Source organism: Eleutherodactylus coqui, chromosome 1 (assembly GCF_035609145.1).
Source record: "Eleutherodactylus coqui strain aEleCoq1 chromosome 1, aEleCoq1.hap1, whole genome shotgun sequence".
In the NCBI taxonomy this organism is placed as follows: domain Eukaryota; kingdom Metazoa; phylum Chordata; class Amphibia; order Anura; family Eleutherodactylidae; genus Eleutherodactylus; species Eleutherodactylus coqui.
Window position 1 is genome coordinate 199744381 of NC_089837.1, and position 21732 is coordinate 199766112.

The following is a 21732-nucleotide window of genomic DNA, read 5'->3' on the forward strand; positions in this document are numbered from 1 at the left end:
ATGCAATGCAAGAGTCTGTGTCAGGTAAAAAGCATTGCTGACGCTCAAACATATCATGGGTCAAAATGTGATTTTTCTTGTGATATTTCGATCTCCAGTGAGAGGGAGTCCTAACAATCAATGGAGAGGGGCAATAGGATATTAGGAAGTACTTAGTTGACTAGTCAGTGCTACATTTTAGAAGAAAAATAGCATTTTGGCTAATTATGTGCTCAATTACACTATTGATACTTTCTAAAGCTATACATTTTATGGTATGTGGAATATGGCAAGAGCAGAATCTAATAAAACAGACATTGGCTAGAATCCTGCCAGCCATTGGTGTTTCATATCTATCTAACATATCCCTTTCTTTTTCAAACTTATAGGCTTACTTCACAAGAGCGAGCGTGATATCGCTGCGAGAAAATCATAGCAATATGCCATATTTGCTCATGTGATGCTTGGGCGTCAGCTATGCTTTTTCCTTGAAAATAATTGAGCATAGCATGGCAACATCCTGCGTTTTTGTCACTTGATAGACAACAACAGGAGTTGCTAATATTAAAAACACATTGCAAGTTCATGCGCTGTGATAAATCGGAGGCTTCATGGGGAAACATGGGCAAGAAAAAAACCGCAAAACGCAGAAACTCTGGACCATGCAGCGATTTCCAAATCTCACAACATCGCAGATGGGAATGAAGTCATTGAAAGGTGTGGGTTTCATAATTCTGCGTTTTCTTTCACCTTGTATCGTTCACACAGTGTGATTTCCTCGCCCATGTGAGGGCACCCATAGGCCACTCTCACACAGGCATTTTGTACAGCGTTTTGGAAGCGTTTGAAACATTTGCTAAAAAGGCTGTACTGAGCCTCCAACGGAATTTACCGCGGCTTGTAGTGCATCTTGGAGCCTATGGCGTTCGGTGTGAAAGGTCCCTAAATCAATGCTGTGAAGTAATATGTCAGGTCATTTTGAAAGAAAGAGAAGGAATCACAGAGAAATGAAAGTCCCATGTGTGGGACACACAAAGCCGGCAGCATCCTACGTGCAGCTAGTGCAAATACTGGTACTGAGTACCAAGAGGGAGAAAGACATACAAACTCGTTTCAAGGACTGAAATGGTCCTCTTCCTCAGGGATCTAATTTTAGCCTTATGAGCCAGTAAATCATATCCCCTTTTGTGCTCCAATGGTCATAACTGTATTTTTCTTCAATGTATGTCCTGTAGGTGGCGGGTGCTCAGAAGTGAGCAGTGCTATCTGGCTGCAACAGCGGGGATCAATAAGCACACCGAACCCTGCTATTAACCCCCTACATTCTGTGAACAATGTACATCGCAGCGTGGAAAAGGTTCACAGAGGGAGTATGCTAGCTCTCTAATGTCAGTGGACCTCCACTATGTAATTATGGGGGGAAAGGTGGAGGAGGCAACTGGAAACCATAGCCCTGCCATGGCCTGTGGTGGCTATTGTAAGCGATACAGAACTACTGCAGTTATCCATTATCTAATAGCTTTTATGGTTCACGTCTCCTACCCAGACAAAAAAACTATTTACACTTTTTATTTATTTTTTTAAAGAAAAAAGCCACATAAAAAAAAAATTGTGCACTTTCTTCTGTTTGTACAATAAGTTGAACACTATTTCTACTGCATGGCAAAAAGTGTAAAAAACGAAGGTAAAATGCGTGTTTTGTTCATTTTGTCTCCAAAATAACGCAATAAGTCCAGCTTCCTCTGACTGAGAAAATCATGCAGGATTAGATTCACGGACTCATATTGCGCTCACCCGTGTGAAGTTAGTCTAAAAGTGGTAAAAAAAAACTGCATATACTTCAAAACGGTACAAAACAAAACTACAGCTTGTCCAGCAAAAAACAATCCCCCACAGAGCGCCGGCCATGGAAAAATAAAAAAGTTCTAGGACTTTGAACGAGGAAGACTGTGCGTGACAGCGTGTTACTGCGTGTGCGTGTGCGCCGGCCTCAGAGAAACCGTAAAACCAGACTGCAAAGGCCGAAAGAGCACAAAACCTGTAGCACAGCACAGTGCCGTGGAGAAACAGGGCTGCCCAGAGACATCCAGCTGGAGGAGACTGGCACAAGCCACATGCTGCAGTCATGCCCTCCTGTCCGGTATGAACAGCAGTGCTGGGCGGGAGGTATTTCTGAGAACACATATGGGAAGCTATTTTGCAGCGGTGGGCTCCTGGCTTCAAATCCCACTGCGGACAACATCTGCATGGAGTTTATGTAGGGCTCCTCTCACACACCAAAAACATGTAGGCAGGTGACTGCAGACTATGAGCTCCAATGAGGGCAGAACTCAACATCACGTGATGTCAAGTGCTGCCTAATATGTATGTGCTATATAATTAATATTATTATTACATTCCAACAGTGGCTCTAATAAAGTGGCTATTCCGTGTGTACTTTCTATATAGTATTTGTATAGAGACTCCATTGTGGACATTTCCAAAGCCGTGGGGTATGTGCAGGAAGTGAGTGTCCAGCAGGCATCCTGCTCGCATATATTTATATTCCACAACACTTCTGCTCGATTCAACAACCAATCACTGTGAATCAGCCAACCCAAACAACCAATCACTGTGAATCAGCCAACCCAAACAACCAATCACTGTGAATCAGCCAACCCAAACAACCAATCACTGTGAATCAGCCAACCCAAACAACCAATCACTGTGAATCAGCCAACCCAAACAACCAATCACTGTGAATCAGCCAACCCAAACAACCAATCAGCTTGTGAATCGATCCTTCGCTGCTCCCCTCAGCGCTGAGCCAAACGCTACGTGCGGTCATGTGACCGGTGATGCCGCTCCGGCTACGTTTCCTGCGGCAGGCAGTATGGCGGAGGTGAGTGGCTCGGTGCTGCGGCTCCGGCGGCAGCTGGAGTACAGCCACTTCCAGGCCGAGCAGTATGTGAAGCTGCTCTCGCAGCAGTCGGACGGGGACCGGGACTTGCAGGAGCACCGGCAGCGCATCCAGGGCTTAGCGGACGAGACGGCGCAGAGCCTGAAGCGGAACGTCTACCAGAACTACCGGCAGTTCATCGAGACGGCCAAGGAGATCAGTTACCTGGAGGGGGAGATGTACCAGCTGAGCCACATCCTCACCGAGCAGAAGGGCATCATGGAGAGTGTGGCGCAGACCCTGCTGCACTCCGACCGCGCCGAGGCCGCCCGTGAGCTCAAGGCGGCCTTCCACGAAGAGGCGGAGGAGGGCAAGACCCGCAACCTGACCACCCTGCTGGAGAAGGTGGAGGGCTGCAAGAACCTGCTGGAGACCCCGGGAAGGTACTGCTGCGCTGCGGCTGCTGACAGGTGTTCACGTGACCCCTCCGCTCACACAGCTGATCCGCGGCAGATGTGTGTAATACAAACTAGTGGTGTCATGTGGGATCTGATGTGGATCTGCAGCAAAACCCGCTGTGTGTGAACGGACGCTTAGAAGTGTTGTTTTTTTGTTAAATTGTAGGGTGTAGGGATCATTTTTAATAATTGCCTCTACTAACTAAATTCCGCCCTTTGAGCGTAGGTTTAGGCCGCCTTCACACAAGCGTTTGCATATTTGCGCACACATCACATTTTTGTAGAACGAACGCAGCTTTTTTGCATGCATCAGCGTATTTTATTGTACTTTTTACACACACAGGTCGTGCACAATTGTATGTGAAAAGAAATACGCACCAAATCTCCCAGCCACTGAGGGGGTAACTAGTCTAATGGGGTGTATTCCTGTGCAATTAGTGTTTCATGCATTTCAGAGCATATTTCGCGTGCATTTGCACATCCCCATTGACTTCTATGCCGAGTCTTGGCGTGTAAATGCGCAGGAAAATAGATCGCATGGTGGATATTGGCGCAGATTTTTTGCAACAGAAAATCTACATCAAAAGCCGCATCATTTCTGCAGTAGAAACTGCAGGTCTGGAGCCGATATTACACGGGCCAGTGCAGCACCCTGTATGTGGGTGCAAGTTCACCATGGTGAATTTCAGCATGTGAACGTACTCTGAGGCTTCCTGCACACTGGTGGGAGCGATACTGGGCTGTGAGTCACAAACCTTCTAAGAACTCCTGGATGTGAGGCGTTCTCATGAGAAAACAGCCTTGCATTGCTGCCAGGGTTCCTTTAATTCTGTTGCTTTCAATGGGGTAGCAGCAGTGCTGCCTCTAGTGAAACCAATGGGGGAACATAACTATCTCCTGCTGTGACAGTAGCATCAGGGGATTCCTTTATCCCTGCGAGGAGTCCCCTTATCGCTGACCACTGTGACAGCAGTGTCAGGGGATTCCTTCATCTCAGCAGGTAGTTCCCTCATCTCTGTACAGCCTGCCGCTGCTGTCAGTGATCAGTGATGAGGGGGCTCATTCTCTGTTTTCAATGGGGCCAGAGCTGCTGCCGCTGGCCCCGTTGAACACAAGGTGAAACCTGTGAATGAAGGAAACCCCTGCTGCAGCTGTCACTGCAGCAGATCACGATCTTCTCCCATTGCTTTCAATGGGGCCAACGCTGGTGCTGCTGCTGCTGACAGCCCCATTGGGGACAGTGGGTGACATCGCAGAAAGATAGGACATGCTGCGATTTCTCCCCCCCCCCCCCCCTCCCTCCACGCAGCATTGCAGGAGTGGAATCATCGGAAATGAGAATTAAACCATTGAAACTTGCGCAAATAGGAACTCCACTTTTTTGAATGGAGCCCTACATATGAGCGATTTTTGTATTTCTTTATTTATTCTCTCCCCTCCCGCTACATGCCCTATTATTTTGTGCCCCTCAGAAATCCTCACCCATTGCACAGCATGTGATGTTTGACTGTCCCAATGGAAACAATGGGCGATGAGTGCTGGGGGACGCACAATAATATGACGTGTAGCGATTTGTTGTTTTTCTCTTTAACTTGTAGCATTGTTGTAAAGGGGGGAAAAAATTCCACCTCTAAAACTTGCATCTTTCTGCATGCAGAAATCTAATGCGGTGATTCACCTTTCAGTGTGTTTCCACATCAAGAAGTGACATGTCTCTTTTTGATGGGGAAACGCATGGAAACTAGATTTTCGACAGCAGATTCTGTCCGTTGACCGGGCAAATACCGCATGCACATCCGCACGAAAATCCAAGTAAAAAAGTGTATTTTAGAGGCGGAATTCAGGTGTAATTTTTCCATGGTGAATTCTGCTGTGTGAATATACTCGAATATCGCACACATCTTTTTTCGTGACGGTGGTGCAACCGTACATGAACTGCTACATATTACATATGAAATAGTTGTGTCTGCACTAATCTCATTTCTTTTGCAGGTATTTACTGTATAACGGCGACCTGACGGAGTTTGATGTGGATAATATGGTGCTAATCCAAAAGGTGCACACCTTCTTGATGAACGATTGTCTGCTTATAGCTACATCCTTGCCAAATCGCAGAGGGATGTACAAATATGATGCGTTATACAACCTGGACGATCTGGCCGTCGTGAACGTAAAGGAAAACCCTCCGATGAAAAATATGTTTAAGATCCTCATGTTTCCCGAGAGCCGAATTTTTCAAGCGGAGAATGCAAAAATCAAGAAAGAGTGGCTGGATGTTCTGGAGGAGACGAAGAAGAATAAAATTCTCATTGAGAAATGTAAGAAAGAAGACGTGTTGTGTCCTTCTCCCTTGGTGGACGTGTCGGGCAACTCTAACCCACAGGAGAAGAAGGCCATCAAAGAGGAAAAGGAGGAGAAGATTAATCTGTCCTTTGACTGGATCCAAGAGCTTCCTGATAATTTAGATGTTTGCATAGCACAGAGAAATTTTGAAGGAGCCGTTGACTTGTTGGCCAAGCTGAATGGTTACTTACAAGATAAACCACTGACCTACTCTGTGCAGGAGCTGCGAGCAAAAGTGGACCCTCGGATGAGGCACCTGACCGATGTTTTGGTCTTTGAACTCTCCCCAGACCGGTCGTTACGCGGAGGTCCAAAAGCGACACGTAGAGCGGTCTCTCAACTCGTTCGCCTAGGACAGTCAACAAAAGCATGTGGACTCTTCTTCCAGAATAGAGCCACCGCGGTGCACACCGCTATACGTCAGCTGCGGATAGAGGGAGCGACATTACTTTACGTCCATAAACTCTGCAATGTTTTTTTCACCAGTTTACTTGAAACGGCCAAAGAGTTTGAGATGGACTTTTCTGGGAACAACGGCTGCTACTCCGCATTTATCGTTTGGTCTTGTTCCGCCTTGAAAATGTTTGTCGATGCTTTTAGTAAGCAGGTCTTTGACAGCAAGGAAAACCTTTCGACCGCAGCAGAGTGCGTAAAAGTTGCAAAAGAACATTGTAAGCATCTGTCTGAAATCGGTTTGGATCTGACCTTTATATTGCAAGCCTTTCTAGTCAAAGACCTGAAAGCCGTCTTGCAAAGCAACAAAGATATCATTATTGAAGCCACAAAGCATCGCAATTCTGAAGAAATGTGGAGGAAGATGAACCTGATGACGCCGGAGGCCCTTGGAAAGTTGAGGGAGGAGATGCAGAACTGTGGGGTGTCTAATTTTGAACAGTATATCGGAGAAGACTGTTGGGTTAATCTCAGTTACACAATTGTTGCTTTCACAAAACAAATCATGTTCTTCTTGGAAGAAGCGCTGAAATTGTACTTCCCTGAGCTGCACATGGTGCTTCTGGAGAGCTTGATAGAAATAATCCTGGTAGCCGTCCAACATGTAGACTATAGTCTGAGATGTGAGCAGGACTTCGAGAAGAGGGGTTTCATAAGGCAGAATGCATCTTTCTTGTATGACATTGTGCTACCGGTGGTAGAAAAGCGGTTTGAGGAAGGGGTAGGGAAGCCGGCCAAACAACTGCAGGATCTGAGAAGTATATCTAGATTGGTCAGAGTTAACCCCGGTACAACATCCATTGTGTAGAGGTGTTTGTGCTTTTAGGGAGACCTGTTTCCTAAAAATGCACTGTGCCTGCTTGGCTTTCTTAGCATTAATCTACTATATTGAGGCACTTGTATGAAGAGACTATTTACTGTTAATACTCATCCCAGTCGCTAGGACAGCATAAAATGGTGTGAGACCCTGATTCCATCCGTGTGTCGCTTACTGGATGTCGTGCTCTACTTCCCATAAAATCCGTCCTTTATCATCGGGGCAGAGGATGTAGTCTTCTCCATACTTCCCATCCCGCTCCCCCTCTACTGATTGCACCTCTATACTGACCAGAGGGAGAAATCTGCCACTATAGTTCTACGGAGAGTGCAGATATTTGGTGAAACGGGATAGCAGACTCGTCCTTAATGGAGGAACAGCAAAGAGCTGACAAAGTCTTGTGTAGCGGCAGAGAATTGGTGAAAAATGTTACTCCTAAACCGCTTTGTATGAATATCATTGTATTTGCTTCTAGCTCTGCAAAACACTTACAACATTGAGGGGGCTTGTAACATAACCACCTTTTGAAGCAATCTTCTCCTGCTATTGTAATTACCTATTTAAACATTCAGATCAGATCTTTTTTTTAATTTCCTGTAATATTAATCACTTAATGACTAGTCGTACTGGTCTTTTACGACAGTCACCTTAGGCTAGACCGGTGTCAAAACACAATGGCCTAGCATAAGGTCTGTACAGGAATCCCATATAGGAAAGAGCCAGGTCCCGGATGTCCGATGACAGCTGGGACCATGCACTAACGGCCAGGACCTGTGAAACCTTTTGTTAGCGATTGGTTAAGCTCTTACATACCGCGATCAATAGCGATCACAGCAAATAAAACAGGTGACAGGAAGAAGTAGGTTCTCCTGTCATCCATCAGCATAGTCAATAAAGTTAAAGGAAAAAAAGATGTGTATATAGCTCTATTACTTCTCATAAAAAAAAATGAATCTTTACTATTATGTCGTAAAGTAAAAATAAAAAAAACGCTTGCCAGAGAACAGTACCTACACGGCTGCTGCATCTGGCGAGGATCTCCAGTGCCAGGGAGAGTGGGTGCTCGGCTGGCACTTGCTTCAACAGCAAGGAGTGAAGAAACCTCTGATCCCTGCTGTTTAACCATTTACACGCCACACTCAGTGCGATCATGGTATCTAAAAGCCTGACAGATGGAGGGGCCTCCCTCTGTGACCCATGATGTGATCACAGTATCCTGACAGAGCCTTTAATATAGCACTGGCTGAGCTTTATAGGCTTTCCAATGCACTACTATACTGATGTATAGTATTGTATTAGAAGAATATTATAAGAAATAGATGTTGATAATCAAGTCCCCTAGTGGAACAATAATAAGTCAAGTAGTAAAAAATAATAAAAAATGCCATTCCCCCCCCCCCCCCCCTTTTACTATGTAAAAAAATAAATAAAATAACATATGTACTATTGTGGCATTTGTAGTGACCCAGGAAAAAAAGTTATTTATCCTGCAGAGTGGGCGTCATGAAAAAAATATACAAAAGAACATGGTGAAAATAGCCTTCTAATATACAATTATAATAGTCATTTTCACATGGATCAACAAATGGTACTATTAAAAAGTACAACTTATTTTGACATAAAAAGAAAACTGTTAGGGGTCTTCAAATGCCACGATAAAAATGTACTCTTTAAAAAAAAACAAAAAAAAAACCCTATAAATTTGGTATTGACATAATCTTACTACCCTGCAGAATTCATTTACCATATTTACACTGCATGCTGAATGCTATTAAAAATTTTAAAAATGCCAGAATTGTGGATTTTGTTAGCATTGCCTCTAGAAAAAGATGGAATAAAAAACAATCAAAAATGGGTAAATGAAGACTAGAGTTCGTTTATCAAAACTCAAGAGCTTCGTCAATGTAAAAATGAAAATGTTATGGCTCTTGTCTTGATGACACAAAAGTAAATCTTAAAAAAAAAAAAAAAAAAAAAATCTTAAGCTACTCAATACATTATATGTACCCCAAAATGATGCCATTAAAAAGACAACTTGGCCTACAAAAAACAAGCCCTCATACGACTATGTCGAAGGAAAAATTTAAGTTATGGCTCCTGGAATGTGACTATGAAAAAAAAAATGAGTCAGTCATTCAGACGCAAACAGGTTTCGTTTTTAAGGGGTTAAAGGTTACAGAATATTACATGACAAAATCATGACCACTCCTACTAATGAATAAATGAGGTAATTAAACACATGATAATAAGACGCAAAACATTAGTATAGAATAAAGATTCATTTTTTTATGACCAGTGCTGGAGCTGTATGCGTCCTTTTTCCTACATTGCATTCCTGAGAAACGGGCTTGGCGTTGTCCTCCACGCACTCCCCCAAATGGAGGTTGGCTGTTTGGCATATTGCTGCAGACTTTTCTTTATGTGGTGAGCTGTAGTTTTATCTTTTTACTGTTTTATATAACTTTAAATAAAGTTTATTAGAGAAAAATACTAATCTGTGACAATGCATGCTTGGGTGCTGTATTTTTTTCATGGCTCTCCCAATAAACCCTGGGTCCGGATCGCCCAGGGGATCTGTCCTAAAGCTCGCTCTTACGACTTTTCCATAAACTCAATGCCCAGAGGACCTCTCTTTAAGGGTGACTACCCACTACAGTTCTTTTTCACTGTGAAATTCGCAGTGTTTTTTTTCCTCCAGGGGTTTATGGGACTTGCGCGATCGCGATTTTAACATTAACAAGTCCCATAGACCCCTGCAGGAAAAAAAACGCTGCGAATTTCGCTGTGAAAAGGAACTGTAGTGGGTAGTCACCCTTAAACTGCTTTCACATGGGCTACAAAATTGCGCAATTTTGTAGCAATGCGACAGTGCTACAAAACGCAGGTATGAAAAGCCCATGGTTTTAAATGGGCTTTTTCACATGAGCGATGTTATGTAGCCTGCAACATTGCTAGAATACAAAATCACAGCATGCTTTATACAGTGTTTTTTATTAATTTTTTTTTTTGTAGCTCCTGTTTCCCTATGAATCCTTGCTTCCTGTTGCATCGTACGAAAACGTAGTTTTTGTGCGATGCAATTTTTTTAGTAGGAAATCATACAGTGAAAGCCCTAAAATAAGCCCTAGCTGCATAAAAATATATCACCTAAGAGGCGCTGTCCAGCTACGACACATGTCTTCTCTTCAGGTAAGGCTTCCTGGTCAGGAGTTTGAAAAACCCCATCTCCAGGAAGTCCGCAAATGAATTAAAGCATGTAGATTTGTTTTGCGGACCAAGATTTGTTTTGCGCACCATTTTGGTGAGGTTCCCGCACAGACGACTTCCATAAAAGTTAACGGAAGCCACCTGACACTGTGGACGGGCCACGGATCCCGCGGGAAAGCAGGAGATTTTAAAAAATAAATAAATCTGTACAGCGCATGGATATTGGTGCATCTTGTCTCCACTACAATAATGGGTGGAGACATGGTTTGGCAGTACTCAGAATGAAACGCCCCCATCGGCTAATTGGCTGCCGCAGATGTGCCCTTCTGAGCTCTGCCTCCTGCCCCAGTGGCTAATTAGCTGCTGCAGATGTGCCCTCCTGAGCTCTGCTTCATCCTCCTGGCACTGAAGCTGCGGATGCTACTTCTGCAGGGCGGCCAAATCCCGCAGTAACCCACCCTCCTGTGGAGCAGAAAAACATGCCACTGGAAACTACGCTGGCACTCTGCGGCTGCTAGTGCTGCTGCCCGTCCAGCTCCTCGAGCGGCAGCATGCATCCATGGTGAGAGCAGGGCTGTCTTCAGTGGCGCAGGAGGAGCATCTGACCACACCACAGTCCGCCAGGGAGATGAGCGAGGACCACAGTGAGAGTGGTCCCTGTTGCAGCTGCCGCAGGGGGAACAGGAGCGGAGATGGCAGTCCGGCGGGGAGAGCAGCGGAGCCCACAGTGAGAGCGCAACCGGCTGCAACAGCCGCAGGGGTAACGGGAGTGGAGCTGGGAGTTCGACGGAAAGAGAGAGTCAGCCAGGGAACGTGTGGGAGCAGAGGGGGCCATGTGCCCTGGGGCAACAAGAACGAAGATAGCAGTCCTGTGGGAAGAGAGAGTCAGACAGGAACATGTGTGGGAGCTGAGGGGGGCGTGTGCCCTGGGAGTTCCCTGTCTTACACTGGCCAACCCGTGTCTCCACCCATACATCCAGTGGAGACAATCTGCACTAGTATACACATGTGGACTATCCATAGTACAGAAAACCTCCAAGCATCTGCTGGGTGTTTCATCAGTAGGCAAGTGTAGTACAAGCTCTGTGGCAACCCCTCCTGTCTAGTTTAATTGACAGCTCTTTGCAGCTGACACCAGACAATGGAGGCATCTAACACCTCAATCAAGCCTAGATGTGCGAGGAGTTTTTACCAAGATTGCTGAAGAAATGCCCAGTGGACACCTGCAGATTAATTTGCATGTGGCATAGTTATTCTACAGTGTGCTATATTACTGATGGTGCACAGGTATGTTCAAAAAGGTCTCCCTAGCACCTACATGGTGGTAATAACAAATTGGGAAGGGCTCAAAACCATTGACAGGTTCCCTTTAAGGCTGGGTCCACATAGGAACTGATTTGCAGCAGATCAGCAGCGGAAAGCCTGCCTCCAAACTTGCTTCTGCGCAGAATTCAACCCCTTATTCAGAAGAGGTGAATTCTGCAGTGCATGTAAATTACCACTTAATTTTTTTGCAGATTATTCCTGCAACTTGATTATTTTCAAAATCTCATCCACTTTGTTGCCATTGTAAATGCAGCAGAAGTTCCGTTCGGAGGGTCAGCACGGAAACTCCTCAGCAAATCCGCCCTGACTGGACTCGCACTTAGTAATCTTGTCTGTCATACTAACAATGCCGGGAGAGAGGAAGTTCTCAACACTGGACAGGAACTACTTAACATGCCAAAATTAATATATATCTCAAAAAAACCAACAACCCGTTAAAAACAATTTATGATAGTCACATGTAGCTTGTTATTTTGTCAAAAAGAAAATGAATGGAGTTGTCGCTTAGGCCGGCTTCACACAACAAGATTTTTTTCTGCAGAATCCGCAGTCCGTGTCCACATGGGGGATCCGCAACAAACAGCATACTTTGAAAGGTATGTAAAAATGCTTTTTCCTTCACACGTGCAAAAATGAATTGTGTGTTCTGTAAGCAAAGGAAAAATCGCAGCATGTTCTATTTTGCTGTGGACTCCGCTTGCATGGCCTCCATTGAAGTCAATGAAAGCCATCCGACCCGCAGCTCATCTGCAATTGACATTGTGGATAGACTGTGGGCACCTGCGTCATCGCCTAGCGACGGCGCAGGAAAAAACAAACATTAAAAGGAAATCTGTAGTGCGCATGACCAACAGCGAGCGTCCGCGGTCATCCGCAGTACAGAAAAATGCAAGGTTGCCGGCCAGGGTCACAGCCAGGTTCCGCTGCGGGGACCCACATGCGGAATCCGGCTCTGCCGTGTGCAGCCGGCCTTAAACACAGATTTGAAAGGCACCTTGGAACTGCCTAATTTCTATTTACTGTGCAATAGAATGTTATCTAATAGTGCTTGCAAATGTTTAAGGGCAAGGAGAGGCTGATTCTCAATAGCCGTGCAGGAAAACCTTTGTCACTACTTTTATCTCAGAAAACTCCAGTTCTTAGCACATTCACATATTTGTAAAATATAGTACTGTAGTGCACTATTTCTATAAGCTTCACTTTCATGTTGCTAGTTTTACATTTACTTTTCTTTTTAACTAAGGTGACTAGACATTCCAATTTAGGTGGGACAGTCTGGCTTTAGGACCCTGTGTGCTGCTTTCCCCAGGGTCCCAGGTGGGACAGTCATTTTTCTATCCGTCCCGCTTTCAGGACTAGGGGTCACCATTCAAGTGATTACCAGCCGGGGTCAGCTTCCCAGCTGGTAATCACTCACTGCTGCTGCTGCGTCGGGATACACACACTGAAGGCAGTGTGTGTATCCGGGATCTTCTTCCCCTGACCTCTTCTCATTGATTCTGCAGGAGAAGAGGAGAAGGGAGGAGGTGCTCCTGCGGGCGCACACACTTCCACCCATAGCAGCACTGGGAAGACGAGGAGAAGGTAAGTAAATCGGTCTCAGGGGGGCTACTGTGGGGGTCACTATTAATACTGGTGCCAATATAGAGCACACTATTAGTTATAGTGTCCCCTATTTCAGCCCCAGTAGTAATAGTATTACCACTAGAGCTACTGTGGGGGTCATTATTACTACAGAGGCCACTGTAGGGGTTACTATTACTCCTGAGGCCACTGTGGAGATCACTATTAATATTGAGGCCAATATAGGAGAGACTATTACTACTGGGTCTACAGTGGATGTCCCTATTACTACTGGGGCCGATATAGGGGACACTATTACTACTGGGGCCACCATGGGGGTCACTATTACTACTGGGGCCACCATGGGGGTCACTATTACTACTGAGGCCACCATGGGGGTCACTATTTCTACTGGGGCTGATATAGAGCACACTATTACTACTGGGCCACTCTGCACTTGGCAGCATACCTGAAGCTGACATTGGGTATGATTACAAGTGGAGGAAATGCTGCGGAATGTCTACAGCGGTAATTTCCGTAGCAAATTCCGCAACATTTTCGCATCCAAAAAGATTTTGACCGGAAATCAGCTGCGTATCCACAGCTGATTTCATACTATGTGGCCCTCCCCTCACCTCCTCCGAATGCTTCCCGCTGTCTGCTCTCCCCGATCTCCAGCTCCCAACACCACTGGTCAAGTGAGGCCACACTACAGGCTTCTGAGAATCGGAAGCCAGTGTAGCTGACAGTGGGAAGCCTTTGGAGGAGTTAAGGGCAGTGCCACATAGCATAATATTGGCTGCGGGTACGCAGCTGGTTTCCAGTCAAAATCCGCACCAATGGTATGGATTTTTACTGTTTTTTCTGGATGCAGAAGTGCTGCAAAATTTGCTCCCAGCCTTTTTGTACTTTTTATAACGACGGAGATGAAATCATAAGTCGTGATAAGCCCCGCCTCCTGGTCAAACTTCTTTGTCCCGCTTTGACCCTGGGAAAATCTGGTCACCTTATTTTATCAATTTATCACCTTCAAATGGATTACCTAGCTGAGAAAACTGAGGCAAGTGTTAAAAAGAGAAAAGCAAGAGTAGAGTCAACGGGGGCCATGGCTGCAGAGCTATGCAGCCAGCCCTGGCGATTTTATCACCTGATAGGTTCTGTTTACTGCTTTTTTTTTTCTAATTTTATATGTTGCTGTCAATACAGTAAATCCTCTACTTGCGAACGTTCGAGTTATGAACTTCGCTAGATACGAACAAACCTGTCTGTAAGTATGATGTAATGCTATAGGATTACATCATACTGTACAGGGAATGGACAGGCATTCTATCAAGCTGTGCCATAAAAGCAAGCAGAAACTGAATGAGTGGACGAAAATCGTCCAGACGTTTAGTTTTAAGCAGCTTAAAATTCGAACGACCATCGTTCATTGTAAACCGCAGCCGTTCAGCTAATCATCGACCACTGCTTACAGTGAATGGAGAGGGCTTCGTTTGCACGACACTCGTTATGTATAAAAGGGCCTTTACAGTTTTCACACTGGCTACTGGGTCTTACAATAGACTGACACTTCCTGTTCTTTAGAGATCATTTCTCAGCAGTCATCTCATTATCAACACAGGCAGAACTAAAAGGTAACACCTCTACTAAAAGGCTGGGGACAGATAACACAGGATTACATAATTGTGCAGGGAGGAGCAGGAAGTGAGATGTCCTATCACTTATTGTTATCTCCAGCTGTATATTCACATTGCACACTAATGCCCCATTTAGACATGACAATAGTGTTTAGATAAGCAGAGAAGTATGGATGACTTCATAAGTCTCCTCAATCAGTTCTAGGTGCTCTCTTAAAGGAGATGTCCCGCGCCGAAACGGGTTTATTTTTTTTTTAAACCCCCCCCCCGTTCGGCGCGAGACAACCCCGATGCAGGGGTTAAAAAAACCACCCGCACAGCGCTTACCTGAATCCCGGCGGTCCGGCGTCTTCATACTCACCTGCTGAAGATGGCCGCCGGGATCCTCTGTCTTCATGGACCGCAGGGCTTCTGTGCGGTCCATTGCCGATTCCAGCCTCCTGATTGGCTGGAATCGGCACGTGACGGGGCGGAGCTACACGGAGCTACACGGAGCCCCATTCAGAAAAGAAGAAGACCCGGACTGCGCAAGCGCGGCTAATTTGGCCATCGGAGGGCGAAAATTAGTCGGCACCATGGAGACGAGGACGCCAGCAACGGAGCAGGTAAGTATAAAACTTTTTATAACTTCTGTATGGCTCATAATTAATGCACAATGTACATTACAAAGTGCATTATTATGGCCATGCAGAAGTGTATAGACCCACTTGCTGCCTCGGGACAACCCCTTTAAGGAGAAATGATACCCTTCTCAACCCATGCCACAGGCCTCTCACTAGCCAAGCCAGAAACCTACCGCACACTAATGAGGGGCAAACACCTGAAACAGCTGTCCGTGTATGGATTCTGGCTTGGTTTTCAATCCCCAGTCATTGTTATAAGGAATGTCTAAACAGTCTGACATTAACTTGCAGGAATGCTGCCTTCCAATGGGTGGCGCTGCAGAGGTATTGTTCCATCTTTCTTATTTGCTTGGCTTGGAAAATAAGCTGCTGTCAGATACCTCTGATGGAGGCTTATTTCCCTTAAAAACAAAAAATTGGTCTTGTTGAAATGCAACATGCCCTACACTTATTTTCTCCAACCTCTGCCATTGGGTGAGAGTCAGAACACCCTTTTATATATTAGATGGTTGCTAGTCCTGACGAAACCATCAGGATCATCTGAAATTCATCTAATGTGTATGGCCAGCTTGAGAATGTATGAGGAATAATTAGTTTCTTGACATTTAAATCCTGCACCAAGCATAATATTTAAAATAAAGTTGACACATATTTGAGCTGGTTGCAGCATATAGTACAGTAATAAAAGAATAAAGTTGCCACAGGGCAACCAAAAGCCTATTGGTTATGACCCCCAATGAAGTAAAACATAACAAACAAGTGGTGTTAAGCTGTGAGAAAGGCAGTTTATCGTCCGATTCCCTCGTGTCCAATCCCTCATGCGTCGCCGGCACATGCTCATTGAGCATTCGTTGTGTCAGACAGCAGTATAGAACAGTGCATGCATGTCAATTCTGGTCAGACTTGCGCAATAAAGAAAAAACTACACTTGGACAAAATCAGAGATGATAACAGAGACTTCTCTATATAAAAATAGTCTCTTCCAGCCGGCCAGATACAATAACAAACAGCAAGTCAGTGTTAAGAGAGGTATTTGTACACCAACCAGGACCTGGGAAAATTTTGTTCCATATTCCCAGGCTATTGTGGGCATGAAAACAGATCAGTCATGCAAATGTTTTTCTCCATGCTTATATTGCCTTTAGGCCAAGCTCACACGACCATGTTGGTACAGCGCATTCCGAGTGCAGGTCTTGTGCGTGAAATACGCTGTATCAATCTGCCAAAGGCGGCCATGTTACCGCTCACACGACTTGCACACGACTCGCGCAAGAAAAATCACAGCATGTTCTATCTTGGCGCATATTATGCGTGCATACACACTAAGATAGTACATGGCAATGGGCGGCACACAGCCAATACAATGTAAAACACTGCTCTCAAAGCTGTAAAACTCTGCTATCTAATGGAAAGAGGGGGGAATATCTAAAGAAGAATATAAAGCAGCCTGCTGAAACTGAAGGGCAAGTGTCAGAAAAGCTGAAGCTGATAATAAATTGAGGCTTGCAAGAGAGGCCAAAAAAAATGTAAAAAGATTTTGAGGGTATGTCAAAAGCAAAAGAAGAGTCAAAGATGCTATAGGATTGTTACAGGATGAAAATGGTGAAATGGTTAAAAATGATATTGAGAAGGCCGAACTTTTAAATTCCTATTTTGTATCTGTTTTCTCTCAGAAAGAAAATGTAACATCAACTGATCTTCCCTGTGCTATTGGGGTAATAAAAGAATGCAGGCTATCTATAAACAGAGAGATGGTGAGGGAACACTTAGCTAACTTACATGAATTTAAGTCTCAAGGTCCAGATGAATTACATCCTAGGATACTGAAGGAAGCAGCAGAGGTAATTGTTGAACCACTTGCTGTAATCTTTGAAAACTCCTGGAGAACAGGAGAAGTTCCAGAAGATTGGAGAAGGGCAAAGGTGGTCCCCATCTTCAAAAAAAAGGGAAGAATTTGAACCCAGGAAACTACAGGCCTGTGAGCCTGACTTATATACCAGGAAAGCTCTTAGGAGAAATTAAACAGCATGTATGCAAGTGCTTGGATGAGAATCAATCAGGTGGCTGGAATCGGCACATGTGACGGGGGCGGAGCTACGTGATGACGCGTGCAAGGGGGCGGAGCCAGAACGCTGCTGCTGCCGAGCCGAAGGGAAAAGACCCATCTGCGCAAGCGCGTCTAATCGGGCGATTAGACGCTGAAGTTAGACGGCACCATGGCAACGGGGACGCCAGCAACGGAGCAGGTAAGTGAATAACTTCTGTATGGCTCATATTTAATGCACAATGTATATTACAAAGTGCATTAATATGGCCATACAGAAGTGCATAACCCCACTTGCTGCCGCGGGACAACCCCTTTAATAGATCACAGACTGAACATGAGTCAACAGTATGATGCAGTAGCAAAAAGAAAAACAATTCTGGGATTCTATGAAATCTGAGTTCCCTCAATATTAAGAGTCTAATAATACATCCCCTCATAGTAGGTCAGGTGCACAAATGGCTTGTTGCACACTCTCAGTACAAAGAAGGACAAATGAAGGCAGTAACAGTTCGAAGCCCAAGATGGTGTGGTGGGGAGAGATAGGTAAGTATTGAATGTTTTTTTCTAATGACAGAACCCCTTTAAGTAAAGGAGACTGGCTGCAGTTTCTTTCACAGTTGAGTGTCTGGGAGTGCCACTGTGCCGGGAAAACATAGAGGATGCAGATATACAGCATTCTAAGGATTGGTGGGGGTCCCAGAAGTCAGGCCCCCACTGACCATTAATGAAAAGGCATATACTAGTGATAAGCCAAAATGTTGTAAAATGGGAATACCCCTCAGTAAAGCTTGCCATCATGTTTCTCCTGGCACCAGATATCTGGGTATTGTCATGATCCCTCCATACAAATTCTGGCCCTTTTACACAGGATGACAGTTGGCTAAATGAGTGCACGAGCACTGACATCACCGCTGTAAAGTCATTAGTGCTACCGCAGAGCGCTTACGTGGGCAGAGTTCGCCGAGGGATCCCTGCTTGGCACTTCACCTTCTTCGGGAGCAGTTACACGGAACACGAAGCCAGCGATAGTTTTTATGCTGACTGTAAATCAGTGATAATGAACTGCGAGCAAATAGTGAGCGACTTCTTTGCATTAAGGGCTCCCACACACTTGCGTTTTTTGTTAAAGTGATTGTCAATGGGACTTTCTAATGTTAAAAACGCAACGCAATGCACCAAAAACGCAGTTGCGTTGCGTTTTTAACAATAGAAAGTCCCATTGAAAATCGTGTTAACAAAAAACGCAATTGCAAGTGTGTGGGAGCCCTTTAGGGCTCCTTTCCACTGGCGAGATAATCGTGCGTTTTCAGTGCGATGCGACAGTGCAAGCTGTCGCAGGAAAGTCCTGCACATGTTGTTCGATGACAACCTTTCCATTAGCGATGTTGAAGGGCAAGCTGCGATGCGAGGATTAAAAATCGCAGCAGGGGGATTGTTTCAGCGTTTTGCGTTTTTCTCTCGCACATACAGTGCAATGGCAAAACAGATTCTCGCATCGCAACGCGTGCGATTTTGCAGCGATGCGATGCGATTTTAACATTGCGATTTTCTTGCAGCGATTATCGCCAGTGGAAAGGAGCCCTTAGGGTGCCTTTCCACTAGCATTTTTTATCGCTGCGTTTTTTTTCACGCGATTGTCAATGGGACTTTCTAATGTTAAAAACGCATCGCAGCACAACTTGCGTTGCGTTTTTAACATTAGAAAGTCCCATTGACAATCGCGTGAAAAAAACCCCGCAGCGATAAAAAAGGCTAGTGGAAAGGCACCCTTACACTGCACAATTATTGCTCAAATTCATTCGTCTGAATGACTTTTGAGTGATAATCAGCCCATGTAAATGGCCTATTAGTCTCTCGACTCATCCCTCTGTTATCAGTAGGTTTTGTTAACAGTCAAATTTGTATGGCTCAACTCCTGTCAAAATTCTTCTCGCTTGCTTAGGGCTAGGACTACATGGGAACTTTGGCAATGACAGGAGTCAAGCGACCAAAGATCACAGTGTAGCTCTGAGACTTCACACTATCATTAAAGTGAATAGAATTGCATGCAGGTAGCAGGTTGCCATAACTCCCAAGTCACAAAAAATTCATTGAGACTGGATTTTTTGCAAGTTGCAGTCATGAAACTTGCAATTCACAAAGAGACTTAATTGACTTCAATGACAGTGGAAGCTCGCTGGGCTACACAGAGAGCCCTGACACAGCCCAATCACCAAGTAGCACTAGCCTAGGGGGTTATCTCATGAAAATAAACACTTTCCACACGCCCTAATAGAGTATATAGATGTCAAAGTGTGGGGGTTACCTATTCGGGGCTCCCCTTCAATGAGTCAAGTAGAAAACCAATTTCATGTCTCACTCTAGTAGATCCAGCCCATCCATGTTTTATTTGGTTGGCTATTCATTTCAATGGCTGTGATGTAATCTTACATTTCCCATGTAACTGCCTAGAGTCTATATGTGATCAGCTGATATGTGGGCCAAATGTTATTTAAAAAGGATATTTCTGCAAGAGACAAACCCTTTAGGCCTCATGTCCATGGGGAAAATCAGGCCCGCTGCGGATTCTCCATGCAGAATCCTGCAGCGGGCCCCTCCTTTCCCGCGGACATGAGGCTAAAAGGAAGATTAAACTTGCCTGTTCGGACACTGCAGATCTTCCCTCCGTCACGGCCGGATCTTCTTTCTTCGGCCCGGCGGATGTGCTCGGCACACCAGAAGCCTTAACCTCTTCTTTTACTATGTGTTATCTCATCCTCCAAACTCCAGTGATGGTTCCCATCAATGGGTACAATACCTCAGTATTTACCTAAATAAAGGCAAAAACCTGAAAAGAGCCCTTAAAGGGGTTGTCCCGCGCCGAAACGTTTTTTTTTTTTTTTTTAAACCCCCCCCCCCCCGTTCGGCGCGAGACAACCCCGCTGCAGGGGTTAAAAAAACAACCCGCACAGCGCTTACCTGAATCCCGGCGGTCCGGCGTCTTCATACTCACCTGCTGAAGATGGCCGCCGGGATCCTCTGTCTCCATGGACCGCAGGGCTTCTGTGCGGTCCATTGCCGATTCCAGCCTCCTGATTGGCTGGAATCGGCACGTGACGGGGCGGAGCTACACGGAGCCCCATTCAGAAAAGAAGAAGACCCGGACTGCGCAAGCGCGGCTAATTTGGCCATCGGAGGGCGAAAATTAGTCGGCACCATGGAGACGAGGACGCCAGCAACGGAGCAGGTAAGTATAAAACTTTTTATAACTTCTGTATGGCTCATAATTAATGCACAATGTACATTACAAAGTGCATTAATATGGCCATACAGAAGTGTATAGACCCACTTGCTGCCTCGGGACAACCCCTTTAAGGCCACAAGTGATGAGTATAAACTATGTGGGATATCTGAATAGTGTGGGTGAAGCAGTTGACAGTAAAGGAGGTCATATACCTTAGATAACTTTTGGCTGACTGCCTGTTGGAAAAGAAGGGACACTTTTGGAAGTGGTTTACCTTGAGTAAGAACAAAGGATTGAGCATATTCTTTCCACCACCACTTTTCATCTGGAGAGCCTGAACACCCCAATCTGCTGTCCCACCAAGATGATCAGCTTTGAACAGCGGTCATCTAATGTGTATGGGCAACTTAAGGCTGGGTTCTCACAGGGTAGAATCCTACTGGAAATCTTGCGGCTTCGCCGCAACAAAAATACGCGAGGTTTCCGCCTGGAAAGCGCAGCTTCAAAACCCGCGGCACATAGACGCGGGTTTTGGAACAGCTTTGCCGCATGCTTTTCCGTTGAAGCCGACACTCCCACAGAGAGCAGCGCAGCCGCAATAGAAAAAAAAAATAGACATGCTGTGGCTGGTAAACCCACGACACAGCGCCGGCTTCTGCCGGCTTTGCTGCAACGAATTGGCTGTCCCGGCGTTAGTGGCCACAGGTGGATTTGCCGCAGCAAAATTCCGCATGGAATTTGTGCGGCAAATCCGCCCTGTGTGAACCCAGCCTAAGAGTTGCATATGATAATAAGGTCTTTATTTTGCTTACATTAACGTACAGAACTCATTAGTAATGCCACTTTTACATGGGATGATTCTCGTTTAAACGAGTGGGTGATGTCACTACTAGTTGTTTGCGCTCCTGCAGGATGTTCAGACAGGCAGATCATCGCTGAGAACGGTTCACTCCCCGCTCATTGCGTCACATTCCTATGTGAAACACTTCGTGGGGAGCGTGTAGACGTAACGAGACGTGTGTGAGCCAACGATGATTTTTATGCAGGCTAAGGGCTTATTCTGACGTGCATATATCAGCCGGGTTTTCACGCCGATTGCAAACAGTAGAGAGGGGCGGAGAGGGTGTGGGAGCTCAGTGCACTGCTCCCGGCCCGCCTCCTCCATTTGCAGAGAGAAA

At 45.4% G+C, this 21732-nt stretch overlaps 1 protein-coding gene across 1 annotated transcript; it reads left to right on the forward strand.

Annotated features, from left to right (window-relative positions):
• Positions 1 to 2804: 2804 nt before the first annotated feature.
• On the forward strand, positions 2805 to 9418 carry EXOC8 (exocyst complex component 8). Its single transcript, XM_066605410.1, has 2 exons — positions 2805 to 3300; positions 5308 to 9418. Exons 1-2 carry the CDS (start codon positions 2852 to 2854, stop codon positions 6917 to 6919), a joined length of 2061 nt encoding a protein of 686 aa, XP_066461507.1. The 5' UTR covers positions 2805 to 2851; the 3' UTR covers positions 6920 to 9418.
• Positions 9419 to 21732: the final 12314 nt, after the last annotated feature.

Excerpts from the sequence above, each read along its gene's own strand:
- EXOC8 (XM_066605410.1), top strand. The coding sequence starts at position 2,852 with ATGGCGGAGGTGAGTGGCTCGGTGCTGCGGCTCCGGCGGCAGCTGGAG. Across the intron at positions 3,301-5,307 it reads CTGCTGGAGACCCCGGGAAG|GTATTTACTGTATAACGGCG; the intron begins GTACTGCTGCGC and ends TTTCTTTTGCAG.